This window comes from Buteo buteo, chromosome 19 (assembly GCF_964188355.1).
Source record: "Buteo buteo chromosome 19, bButBut1.hap1.1, whole genome shotgun sequence".
NCBI classification, from domain to species: domain Eukaryota; kingdom Metazoa; phylum Chordata; class Aves; order Accipitriformes; family Accipitridae; genus Buteo; species Buteo buteo.
In genome coordinates, this window is record NC_134189.1 from 16277245 (window position 1) to 16290636 (window position 13392).

A 13392-nucleotide genomic window follows, 5' to 3' on the forward strand; every position below is an offset into this window, starting at 1 on the left:
CCATAGCCCTGCATGCCTTCTGGGCCTTGAACGTATCCATCTATTGCCCATAGGTTTCTGCACTATCCATCTCTAAGCTATAGCTCTTTCCTCATCTTGAGACATCTTCATCTACTTCTCTATATGGTGGCAAACATCATTTAAAACAAAACAAAACCAAAAAATCTGATTGCATGTATGAATTTACTATGTTTGAAAGACCTTGGGTTCCATTCAACTTTTAAGCTGAGAGGCTTAAAACACTGGAAAATGGGTTGGACTGGGCTAGAAGCTTTTTCCATCTTTTCAGAAGAAAATTCAAGATTACTCTGTCCAGAAAAAGAGAGCATTTTTCTGTGACTTAGTGATTAGAGCACTTAGTCTGAAGGAAGGAAACAAACATGAATCAAATCTCTGCTCCCAGGATTGCTTGGGTATTTCATTCAATGATTTTTTTTTTCATAGTCTGAAGAAGACCACATCACTCTTCCATTGTGTGTACCTCTTTAAACAAAACATGCATTATGTTTGAGTATTTCTATCATATGGTGATTAGGGTGACATAGAGGGAATATCTTGGCTAAGAGTCTAACTTGAGATGAAGTGTTAAGATGTCCCCAGCAAGTTGATATGTGCTGACTACATTCAGAAGCAGAGCATTATTAGGCATGATAATTTAATTGGGGAACACTTAGGCACCTTTGGAGGTAAATGGGATACGTGAGAATCTTGTTCTCGAGGACCTGTGTTGTACTAGAGGTTTTCTTATGTTTCATGGTTCAAGTCCCAAAGGAATGATTTTTGGAAGATCTGAAAGCCCTTAGCTCCCTGTGATGTATATTTTTTAAATGTACACCATGGGAGCAAGCATGTTGATTTTCATTAGGTAGATCTCCAAATCATCCAGGCAGTTTTGAAAATTTTGCTGAAAAATGGCTCCATTCTTTCAGGGTACAGATGACCAACACAATGAAGGGGATAGAGGGCTACTTTCCTTTCATCTGCTGTATAATTGTAAAGATCATTGCTGAAATGACCCTTCAAAGCAGAAATAGAAGTTGAGTTGTTGGGGAGGAATGATTTAGGAATAGCATGTTCAACACCTCCTAATCTGATAGCTGTGTTACAATTGTAGTAATTACTATGTTATTACTAAGTAATTACAAAGAAACCTAAATGCTTTTTCCTCTTTTAGCCAACCATGACTCCACAGAATTATTCATTCACCATGATTTCAATTGATAGACTGGTTTAAAAATAAGGATAGCTCTGAAATTCCTTCTGAAATGCAAAACTTGAAAATATCTGAACATTCACCCAGCCCGCTATTCCTTTTCTTTGGAAGATCATGAATATTTTTTGGTAAATTAGCTCTCAGGGTTACCTACTTAGAAAGTAGCAGGATTAAAACTGTCAGGTGATTCTCAATAGGTAATGCTATCAGTTAGTTGAAGTAATTGAAAAGCAACAGTAAGACTTTGAGAGGCTGTTTCCTGCTCCACAAAAAAAAAATTAAAAGTTAGTAATTGTCTTATTTGACTCAGCAGTTTCGTGGAAAACATTAATGAATGGAACAATGAACCCAACTTCACTCCCCTCACTGCTGGAATGCAACTAAGTTCAAGACTTATTTCAATTTCAGAGTACTTCTGAACTTGAAAGTATGTACCAAGAAAAGATTTGTACCTGTAGTGTCATGCTAATGTGTCAAGAGTACTTTGTATTATTGCAAAGGTTATGGCATTAGGGTCTCTAAATGAGCAAACTCTGTAAATGTATATAAAGAGATTAAAGAAATCTGACCAGAAAATCTTTGGCAAAACATTTCTAACTTGGAAAATATCACTTTCTCAAAACAAAACTTTTCGCAAAGGTGAATTTTAGTTCTAAAAAAGTCTTAACATTCTCATGTCTAGGGTTTAATTTATAAAGGAAAGGACAGAAATAAGCTCTTTGAAGAAACCAGTAGCCCTGAGATATTTGCCTGGGTCGTCAAACATCCTTGTTCAAATCCTTGTCCTAGTTGGTCACTGAGCCGTTCTTCTCAGGGTCAGCATAAGGACAGAGAGTGGCCTCTTTTTCTCTATTCAAATGCTTGTTAAAAAAAAATAAATATATATATATGTTTTTGTTAAACATTGGAAGAAGAAAATAAGTCAAACATTTTAAAAATACAGTTCCTTATTTCTGTCCCATTAAATCTTATTCTGATAAAAACCACAGAATTCTGTTCAAGCAGTTTGTAGCTTATGTTAAAAAGAGAAGGGGGAAAAAAAAAATCAGTTTTGGGTTATTCCCAGATATTACTTAGGAATCTTGATCTTTGAATGACCTAGGGCAAAAGAACACTTTATTTTAAAAGACTCTGAACTAACTCCTCTCTGTAAATTTGATATCTATTTTCTCTTCCAAAATGGTTATTGTCATTTTATCGTTGCTCTTGTCCTTCATAGTTTAATTCTTTATGTTTAATTGGAACTGAAGATTAAGAAAGACTGAACTTATTTTAACATCTAAAGTATACAAATTCCTTTCATCTGTTTCAAGAAGTGTGAAGAGTTTCTCATGCTTTTGGGCAAGACCATGTCAAAGTCCCTTGCCAGATCAAAGGGCTGTAGCTATTTTCTGAGATTTTAACACTCCAGTTCTTCTCTAAAAAAATGGTGACTAAGCAGAGTGTATGAGAAATATATAAAAAAGTAGAAGCAAACCCCAACTGTTTAAATAAAGCATATTACTTATTCTTTAGCATTTCTTATTGCAATCTCTTCTCCCTACCTTGCCTATGTTGAAACCACACCATACCTAAAAATGTTCCCAAGAATTTGGCCTGTTTAGTTTTGAGGGGTTTGTTGTTGTCATTAAAGACTTGTCAGTGAATAGATGTTTAGTGAATTTTAAATTTGCTTAATTTACATTATTTCCTGAATTCTAGTAATATGTCTCACTATTCTGACAGTTGTCTTGCAATGTGCTGATTGATAACATGACTAGCTGATGGATACACGTGGCAACCACTACACTCCTTATCAAATGTGCATTGGGATTACTGTTTATCAACTTTACATGTTTCTGTAGAAATAGTCTCACTCTTTACAAAACTGCCTGTAAATATTCTCCAATCTTTACCAAAATGTAGTTGTTTACCTTAAAACTATTGCTTGTAAACTTATTTTTTAACTTTATGTTTTGGGGCAAAAATTAGGAAAGAATCAGGAACAAAACTGCAAATTTGTTTTAAAAGTTTGGAATAATCTGATAATTTTGTATTTGCTGTATTCTGCACCTTCACATTTATGGAAGTTATTTAAACTAGAAACTGTGGGCATGGAAGATGTGGCCCTTACAAATGTCTGTAGAACATTTAGCATTACTTCACAGATGAAAATTATATCTCTAATTTGAATTTTCTAGAATTCAGTAGTATTTGTAATTATAATAAAGTAGTTATTTCACAGTATCATTCCAATGCAGAATTAAGACTGCTTGGGCCGTAAGTTATGGGGTTTTTTATAGCTTAGCAGTTTTGGATTTCCTTTAAATTTAACCTCAGGTCTGAATTTCTGAGGCTTATAATGTCAGGTTTGGGGATAATTACATTATTTTTACACTATATTTTGTTCTTATTTTCCTGGTATATCCAGTCTAAACCGTAACTCTAATGTTATATATGTTTGGGAATGAACATGGTAATAATGATTGTAGCTGCCAACTTGTCCAGTAGGTGAGCCTCCCTATCCACATTTCTCACCCTTATCAGGTAGTTGACTTTAGATAGTGGCCCTAAATCAATGCCGATAAAGCCCTTGATGATACATCTGTATCAAGCAGCCTTATTAGATACAGAAGGCAGTTCAAAAAAGTGTTTGCAAGCCTGTGTGCCAACTTTCTGTTCCTTCACATCAGAAAAATGTGTTTCTATCTCAGGCTGAATAGTTTAGTGATCCAGAGCTAATTAACAAATCAGCAATCCATCTTTGGGGGCAATTTGGGAGTTGTAATGTCCCCCACAGTGCCCATTTCTCTGACTTCACTGATGCTTACAACACAATTTATTTTGAACTGGTATTTCCAAATCAGACAGAGCAAGCAACAAAAATTTCTTCTAGCTGGGTGTGGTGAGGGAAGTCTCTCATGTGACTTCAGGACACAAGGTTGATTTTGTTAAGTTAGGGTAACTTGAGCTGTCCCTAAATAGCAGTGTCCTTTTCTGCTGTAATAAGATGGGAAGTTTATTTTAGCTCCTGTAATAAACAAGAGCTGGGAATCTGTATAATTCCAGGAGTTTCCATCTGCCCTGGTTTTGCATGAACGTATAAATAACTAAATGGCAGTAGGCACAGAACAGCACTTGTTTATTCACCTCCTGACATGCTTGATGCTGAAGTTGCTACATGGAAGCCATTGTCTATGGCTGTGATCATTATAGTCTTTACAAAGGTCAGTGTCACTACCATCACCTTACAGATGGGAAAAACTGGCAGGCAGAACGGGGAGTGACCTGCTTGAGCTCATCAGCAGAACCAGGTAATAGAGAGAGGAATCTGTCCATTCAGGAAAGGTTATGGTTAGCATGCTCATGATGCTAGCTCCTTCCTTTTCTGACTGGATCCTGCACACTGTCCTGCTTCTTTCCCTTTTTCTAAAAATAACAATGCATCTTTTTACTGTTTCATTCACCTGCACGGCCCCTGTTACTGTTTCATTTGTGTGTCCAAAAGCAGACTTGGTCCTGAAGAATGTTAGCTGTGCAGCGCATACAGTGCCCCAAAGATTGCTAGGGAAAGCTGTGCCTCAAAAACATACACTGTATTTAACAGTTGTCAATGCCTCTTCACATCTTCTTAAAAACGCCTCCTGTGTTTACAGACTAGCCTTAGCCCAAAGAGTGACTTACTGATGGAAGATACATAAGTTGCACACTTGTTTGTAAATGTATAAATTAGGCTACTCTGCATAAAAGGCATAAATATGTGTCTAGTTTTTAAAACAAATTCATTGTTTTCTTAGGAGATATCATCTCCATACTATTGAAGTTGTTTAATGTCTTTGGTTTTACTCACGGTTCTGTCATCTGCTTTAACATGTGAAGTCTTCTCAGTCTGGCAAAGATACATTGCTTTCCTTGCTGTTTCTCTTGTTGAGGACTCTGAGAAGCCCACCTGCCGATTCTTCCTCATCTTCCTGGGCAGTTTGTAGCCACATCCATACTGGGTGCAAATGAATTGAAATAATGACCTCAGGAAATGTCTCGATTAAACACATTTACAGTGCCTCTGAGGTCTGTGCTACTTGTATTTGTCTATACAGGTTTCCCAGGAAAAAAATTCCACTGTATGTATTCTTTTTTAAAGCCCGCTGTAGTTTTAGAGCACAATATGAAAGTGATTAGCAGCAATGAGAGCTCAAAAGGGTAATTTAGTCTTTGTGTTCATTCAGTTCTCAGCTACTCCTCTCCCTTCTAACAAAAGTGCCAATTAGTTCACATTATGATGTCAATAAAGGAGTGGTTGAAGAGATGCGACTCATTTATTAAAGGGCATCTGAGTACACATCACAGAAAAACAACTTTGAATCACCATTGGTCACTTCCACATTCACATCACTGACCTAAATGTGAAAAACTTCATATCACACAACTGCTTTCCCGATTGCTATCTCGTTCACATCACAGCTCCTTTTTCTGCCTCCATTCCCCTGCAAATGCACCTACAGCTGCAAAAGAAACTTCAGAAAATGGTTTTGTCTTTAATCCTCCCGAGCTGTGTTCTCGCAATAAAATAAAACGTTTGCACTAACAACATGAATAGCTTGAGAAGTGAAAAAGAAAAATTAGCTGTGAATTAGGTTTACACTGAGTGTTGACTATAAAAATGACTTTGCGGGAGTTTCTTATTTCTTCCTCAGATGACTTAGCAATAATTTATTTCAATTTGCAATTCAAAAGGTACTTTCTTACAGTAAAGTTGCAAACTCGTGCTGGGATCAAAAGGTCCATCTGTGTTCTCTTGTACCTCTAAGATCCTCATCTCAGGTAAAAGCTGTGCACTCAAAACTCACCTGCCTGGCTGGCTGTTTCTGTTGCAAAAGGGCAGAAGATAATCTAGCTCATTCTCTCAGTTGTTTTGACTGAGCTGTGCTTGAAACGATCATAATAGAAATTATTTGTCAGTAAAAGAAGAGATGTTGAACATAATCAGATTTCTGACCTCACTAACCATTAAGATGTGGACAAATTAAAGGGTAAGTCCAGCATACTGTATCTTCCTTTATCCGGGTGCTGTATACTTAATTTGAGTGGATTTGTTATGATTAGAATTTACACCTGAACTTTCTGATTTTATTCAAGTTCTCTAGACTGAATTGTGTTGACCTGCCAAATCATGCTGTTTTTCTTATCTGCAGAGCACATGCATGCTTGTTTCTGATAAGACTTTCTTGTACATGTAGTGCTTAGACTGGTACTTCAGACCATAATCTTTCATCTGTCCAAAAAGTACATGCAGCATATGTGGTACAAACTATCCCACTCAAACTGCTTTCAGCTTTTTGGAGACTGATATCATATTCCCTCTTCCCTGCCATTTACACATAAAATCAGCGAAGATCCTTCTTGATTGCAGTAGGTTGCCATGAGTTTCTTCTTTTTGCAGAATAAATATATACTGCCCTCCACCTTATACAGTGTGTTGACACTTCACTATCTCTAACATATTTGCCCTCAAAATTAAATCTTGAGATAGAAATACAGTATTATCCTTATTTGACACCTAGCTTAGATGGCAACCCCTGTTACATAAGACATCAGTCGTAAAGTGCAGAGCTGACCTCGAATGTCTTGGCAGTGTGATTTGCGTCATGATCCCTGCAACTGCACTGATGCCACTATAGCAGTGAGGCCATCAGTATGCAACCTCTACTGATCTAGGCCAGTTTTATATTAGCCACATAAAGATAAAAGGGTTATTTTCCTTTTGCTTGTATTTTAAGCTATTCAGTTTCATGTTCTTTGATGTAATTTCAATAAACCCCATTCACCTCGTCTCCAGTACTGATGTAGTATTTCTGTCTGTGTGTATTGCAGGCGGCTCGTTCATGGAACTGTGCTGCTTAGCATGACATTGTGCAGTACGCTTATAACAACAATGATTACCCCAGGCATCTGCAGTACTGATACACCAACCTCAGTAATATTACAGGTAAGAAAGCAAGAAAACAAAGGGAAGGGTTATTTTCTAACAAAGTGCAAGAAAAAGGATTGTTCCCACAGCTCATCAAGACCACACAAATTAAAAATCCTATTTCCATTATAGCCACTCAAAGAGAGCATGTTAATCTTAATGGATGGAAGTCAATAATTCTGCACAGTGGCAAATATGTAGGATACTTTCCATATCAAATACCACCTCTGAGGGGTAGAGAAGGTTTTTCTAGGGTAATTTTTGTTGTTATAATTTTGGTTCCAAAAATACTTTTGACACAGATTAATGGTTTGGTACCTTACTTACAGCTGCCTTTTCAAATCTGAACTTTTGTTCTGAGTACTATTGAATTGCATGCCATTATAAGCGTAACATACAGCTTTCAATTAGACTGAGTAGCATAAAGGATTTGTAAAGGAAGTGGCTACAAGCAATTGTCAATATGCATCATTATAGCTCTCCCTTGATGACTACATGCTGAGCGCCCACTCATTCTGGGCAGAATGGTGCTCACAGTATTGAAAATGCATTAGGTCTATGTGGTAGTTTTGTAACCTTTCCAGGTTAAATTAGCAACTGGATATTTCAAGGGCAAAGCCAATTGTTTTCTGTACTAAAAAGCTGAATGACTATTAGCAAATTACATGTAAAAGCAGATAATACAGATAAATGAGGCTGGCCTAAAAATAGCCTATTTTTAATAGACAAGCAAATGGGGATTTTCTAGTCTGAGGAGTTCAGTCAAAGATGATACCTTAAAATAGCTCCCCCTATTAATAATAAAGGGAAGTTGAGACAGTAAATGGCTATTAATTTATCATAATCTGTCTCTGCTGAAAGAAACAGAACAGGAGGATCACCTCATTTTCAGTTATTCCCATGCATGTGAAAGTATCATGATTTGTGAACATGCTGGAAATGTCATAAAGATAACTTTTCTGATGTGACCGACAAGACACGTTTTGTAGGGAATAACTTTGTTAACCGTTAAAGAGTGATGCATATCAAATACATACATTAAAAAAAATAAGTATAGATAAGAGATTATGGTGTGTGTTAATAAACCAAATTGAGCTGAATTTTGAAGAACAACCTGAATTTTCAGCAAAGTCTGTGTTCAGATTATCAAGCACCTCAAGCTTTTTAATTTTGGTAGAATGTTTTCTTTCTCTGTATCTTAAAAACATTATCCTAAATTTTTGACACCCATACGTAAGTGTAAAGAATGAAAAATTGCTAGATGCTGTACAATATATATGAAATTGAACAGCCAGAATTGAAATCAGGAATCTGTTTTCTATCTCTTACACTGGCAAACTACGCATCAGAATTATCCCTAATTTTTCAGGAAAACAAACAAACAAACAAAATCTATATTAATCAAAGCTTTACATTTAAGAACCATCTCATTAAAAACCAGGAAAGGAGGAAAAATGGAAAAATAACCTCATCTTTGAGTTCATGGAATTCTAATAAAATTGAAATACAGTGGATGACATTCTCCCAGGAAAGTCAGTGACAAAGCTCGTGCTGATCTTTGTGGGCTGAGTTTATCACCAACATACTTAAGCAATATGTTACATACAGTGAACACCCTCAAAGAATTATGCCCTCTTCTTTCTCTCATATTTTGTATACTTCCTGTACAAATCCAAGATAACATTTATTGACAGTTGTATCTGAGAATACACATTGCTAAAAAGACTTCTGTCTTTTCTTTTCTCGTGTCTCTTTTCTCGTGTCTCTTTTCTCGTGTCTCTTTTCTCGTGTCTCTTTTCTCGTGTCTCTTTTCTCGTGTCTCTTTTCTCGTGTCTCTTTTCTCGTGTCTCTTTTCTCGTGTCTCTTTTCCTTTCAGATTGACTTTCCAGAAACTAATTTGGAGTTCATCAAACCTGAACCTGAAGAAAGAAGAGGTGATCTTGAAGAGCCAACCAAAGACTGCCTGAAGCACATTGCAAGACTTTCGCAGATAAATTCTCTCTTGCTGTAAGTTGCACCCAGCTAGCCCTGGTGATTCTTGGTTTGCTGTGCTTATCCTATTGGTCACAATTAAATGTATCCAATTCTTCAAAAGCAAAATTTTCCTCTGAAGGAGCCTAACTCGATTGATTTGAGAAGTGACACCTCGAAATGAGAGAATAGATCACAGCAAAGCCTAAATAAGCCCCTGGAGGTGGCAGTGTATTTTACCAGTTTTCCCCTTTCTATTACTATATCTTTTCACGTCTTTGAAGTGAGAAACTAATTTTTGATTCCAAACATAAGATATTCAGGCGATGCAATAAGTTTGTATCATTATCAGCAAGAAAACCTTTGGGATCTATGAAAATCAGCTTCCTTTAGTAATAATACACTCAGACTTCATATATAGTGGTTAAACGGCATATAATCATTAAAACAATCTATGTCAAGTTATAAGTAAGGAAGGAAGTATAAAAAGTTTAGCTTTCACAGAAGGTAGATAAAGACAAAGTGAAACAAAACACTATATACTGAGGCAGATTAGTATGCTCAGCTGTATGTTATATATCCATTAGGATTATGTACCGTATAAAATAATTTTGGGTATAACCAGGGTGGAATTGGGAACACAGGTGTTTAGAGAGCCATTATACCAATCACAGTTAATTGTGTGAATTAATCCTCCATCAAAGGCCGAAAGGTGCATCAGTTGTACAATAACTAAATAACTTAAAGGCAGTTCAGCCTTCTGAGTGTGATATGATGTATCTGTTAAGGAGACTTTTCTGTGCTGATTTCTATGTTGGTTGATTGGGGTTGTTTTTTTTTAAATCAATTTCTTTAGAAAAAGGCAAAAACCAAACTTGCTGGTATATTTGATGTTTACTTCAACTTTTCAAAAGACAGGATGGAATGTGAGATTATTTTTAACTGTGGGATCTGTCATTTGGTTCTTTTCTATTTTATTTTTAAATATGAATGGGACGTCAGTATTTTCTTGTGAATAGCCATTGTGTGAAGGCACTGGCAAGGTGCCAGCAAAATTTCTACCTGCAAAATGTGCTCCAGAAGTGATTTGGGGAACTTCAAGCCAATGCATATGACCTCTGTCATGGTAAAATGGTGGGTTCTGTAAGAAGGAATAAGATCCTTAAGTATTTAGCTAAGTACAGAGTATTTTGTCAGGAAAGAGCTTGGCTTCTGTGAATAGAAACCCTGCCTCAACAACCTGTTGCTGCCCTAGAAGGTTGTCAGTGGGTGCCTGGATTTTGGGGGATTTGGTGCACACAAAGCCTTTGGATGTTCAAAAACCTTTGCTGAGGTTCCACATTGGATTGTTAAAAGAAATGAAGTTACCACAGGTTTAGAGGAAAACCGGTTAAAAGCAAAGATTGGATATTTAATGCTGACTTTTCAGAATAGAAGAATCAGCAGTAGGGTCTTTCACTGCTCAAGGCTGGGACCAGTTTTATTCAGTAATTTCATCGATGACATGGAGAAGGAAGAGGGCGGGGAAATCTCTAGGTTTGCAGATGGTACTAAGCTCTGCCAGATTGTCACACACTGTGCTATGGAGGGAAGATCCAGAAGGACCTTACAAAACTGGGCCAAAACATGGCAGAGGAGCTTCAGTGTGGGTACATTTAAGGGGATGTATTCAAGGAAAAAGTATCTAAGCATCTGTACATGACACTGAACCCAGAACTGGCAGTTACAATGCAGGATACACATCTTGACATTACTGCTGGTATTTCCCTGAACTCATGAGTATAATGTGCAGCAACAGCCAAAAGTGCCAACAAAATATTGGGCATCACCAGGAAGGGTGTAGAGATAAAGCCAGCATGTGCTGTTTCACTGCTGTCTAAAACCTTGATGTGCTGTATTTTGAGTATGCTGCATAGCTCTTGCCTTCACAACTCGGGAAGGACACAGTAGGTGTGGAAAATGGACAGAGAAGGGCAACTAAAATGATTAAAAGAATTAAGCAGCTGCTTGGCCAAGAGAAGCTAAAAAGGCTGGGACTCCTTAGTTTGGAGAGAATACTAGAGGTTGTGTCTGTATGTACGATTAATTTTTATAAAATAATGATGGTGGTGGACAAGGTGCATGAATCATCAAATCCGACAATATTCAAACTAGGGACATTCAATGAAAGAAGTAGGAGGTCAATTGTCAACAAATGGAAGAAAGTACTTCCTAAGACAGTCAGTGGTGAACTTTTAAAATCTGCTGTCACAAACCTATGGAGGTAGACAATGTTATCAGATTCATGAAGGCTATACACAAATTCATAGATAACACTTTCATAAATAAGTATTACGATGCCCAGGCAAGGGTAGACCCTATAACATTCCTAATACAACAATTTGGGGTTCTGTGGGAATATGAAGGGAAAAGACTACTGAAAGTCACCAGCTTGGAGTTACGGCTTTGATAAGTTCAATAACAGGTTCTTGAAGGAAATAGAAAGGTAATCCTGTTTTTTTCCACAGTTTGTTGTTTTCAGTTATCTTATCTTATGGGCAAAGCTGGTCTAGCAAATGAGTCATCAAGGTAAAGCATAGCATATTTGGGGTTTGAATGAAGGAATTCCATTTTTAAGTACTTTCTGATTTAGAGGAATCTGTCAGCCTGTAATTTTTGTTGTATCTGTACCAGAGGAATTACTTTTACCTTCCTCAGTCAGGATAGATTTTTCATAAAAAATATTTGTAACAATATATTGTTATCTAAACACATTATTACTATGATATCTGAAGATCTCTTCCTTCCTTTTTTTTTTTTTTTTGTATGTCAAGATGAAGAGAGTAATCTAGGTAGCTTTTTAGTGGCAATATGTCTATATGATGATGCTTCAGGTTTACAAGCTTCAAATACAACCTTGAAATAAATGAATGTCTGTGGTTAGAAGACACAAGAAACCTTTCTCAGGCTGTCAGGGTCCTTCTGTTCTTTCTACTGAAAACAGAGGTAATATGTGAATGGACAGAAGATGTTCTTAACCCTGTGGTAGAAAAAGAAGAAACAATGGTTAAAAACAGGCAACTGCATGGTCGTCCTTGTTACAGGCTGTTGAATCCAGTAGTGTTATGAATGCAAGGCTGCTGTGGCTCCGTGTCCCCAGGTTCAGGCATTAGAGAGGTGGACAGTGTATTCCTGATAGGAATAACAACAAATCAACACAGACAGAAAGCAGTATCTTACCAGCATACACACAAACATGCAACACCGCCACAAGACACAGCACAAACAGCCTGTTCCTCCTCTCTGCCTGATCAGGATCAAAGTCTGCTGGTAGAATATACACACATACACATATGTGTATATATTTTTATATACAGTATCAAAATACTTGATTGCTCCCATAGTTGTGCTTAGACAGTCTAATCCAGTAGCTGGCCCCAGATCTCCCTGCTCTCCCCAGCTCTGACACCCAGACATGCGAGCCCCCAGGGTTCACAACCGATTTGGTTGCCAGCACCTGGGCCTCTTCCTGTTCCATGGGCATGAGTTTCCCAGTAGCTGGCCCAGACATATGGTCTTCCCAGTAGCTGACTCTTAGACACCTCTCCCTCTGGTAGCTGATTTGGATCGCTGGTCCCCATGGCCAACATCTCTCGGATGTTGGTTACTGAAGGGATCAATGGGACTGAAGGAAATGAACTTTGCTGTACGGCTCTTGTGCTCCTCACAGCCCTACGCTGTGTGCTGCTGTGTGATCTTTGGCATCATCACCAAACCAGGCAAGAGAGGGAGGTCCAAGAGAATTCATTAGTTACTGCCAGCTGCTTTGGCCAACTTCTGAAAACATTTCAGATGTGAGCCTTTTATTCCTTTTAGGATTACTGTGTTTGAAATACAAACCCCAGAAAACTAGCCACCTGAGATAACGACTGCTCTTTGAACGTGATACAGCCTGCTTGTGTGCAGTGGCTCCCAGTGTAAGGATGAGAGAGTGGTTTGAAGCCAGGAAGATGACAGTCTTGTTTCTACCATCTTTTTTTTTCCTTTGTTCATCATTTTCCTTCTACCTTACTCTTTTGTCTCTTTCAGCTTCCCTTTTCCTTTCCACCACTTACATGGTAAGAATCTAGTTCGCCTACCAGTTGTCATGAGAGGGCCGTTGCTGTGAACTGTGATTAGAAAGGCTACTTCCAGTTGGGTGAATAGTGGAACAGGTCTAGAAAAGTGCAGAGATGCTGCACACTTTGATAGTCTGTCCACGGGAGAGAAACTGGCAAGTGAC

General features: G+C 37.6%; 1 protein-coding gene and 1 long non-coding RNA gene across 2 annotated transcripts in view; one reads left to right on the forward strand and one right to left on the reverse strand.

Annotated features, from left to right (window-relative positions):
- Positions 1-13392, forward strand: part of PIK3C2G (phosphatidylinositol-4-phosphate 3-kinase catalytic subunit type 2 gamma) — a 206949-nt gene that overhangs the window by 67216 nt on the left and 126341 nt on the right. Inside the window, exons 15-16 of the mRNA XM_075051333.1 lie at positions 7064-7178; positions 9037-9167. Coding sequence (XP_074907434.1) covers positions 7064-7178; positions 9037-9167 — 246 coding nt within the window. The remainder of the gene's footprint in view (positions 1-7063; positions 7179-9036; positions 9168-13392) is intronic.
- Positions 8879-12105, reverse strand: LOC142042002 (uncharacterized). Its single transcript, XR_012653599.1, has 3 exons — positions 12027-12105; positions 10194-10272; positions 8879-9079 (listed from the first exon to the last, which is right to left on the reverse strand). It is a non-coding gene; the product is annotated as an uncharacterized LOC142042002 (long non-coding RNA).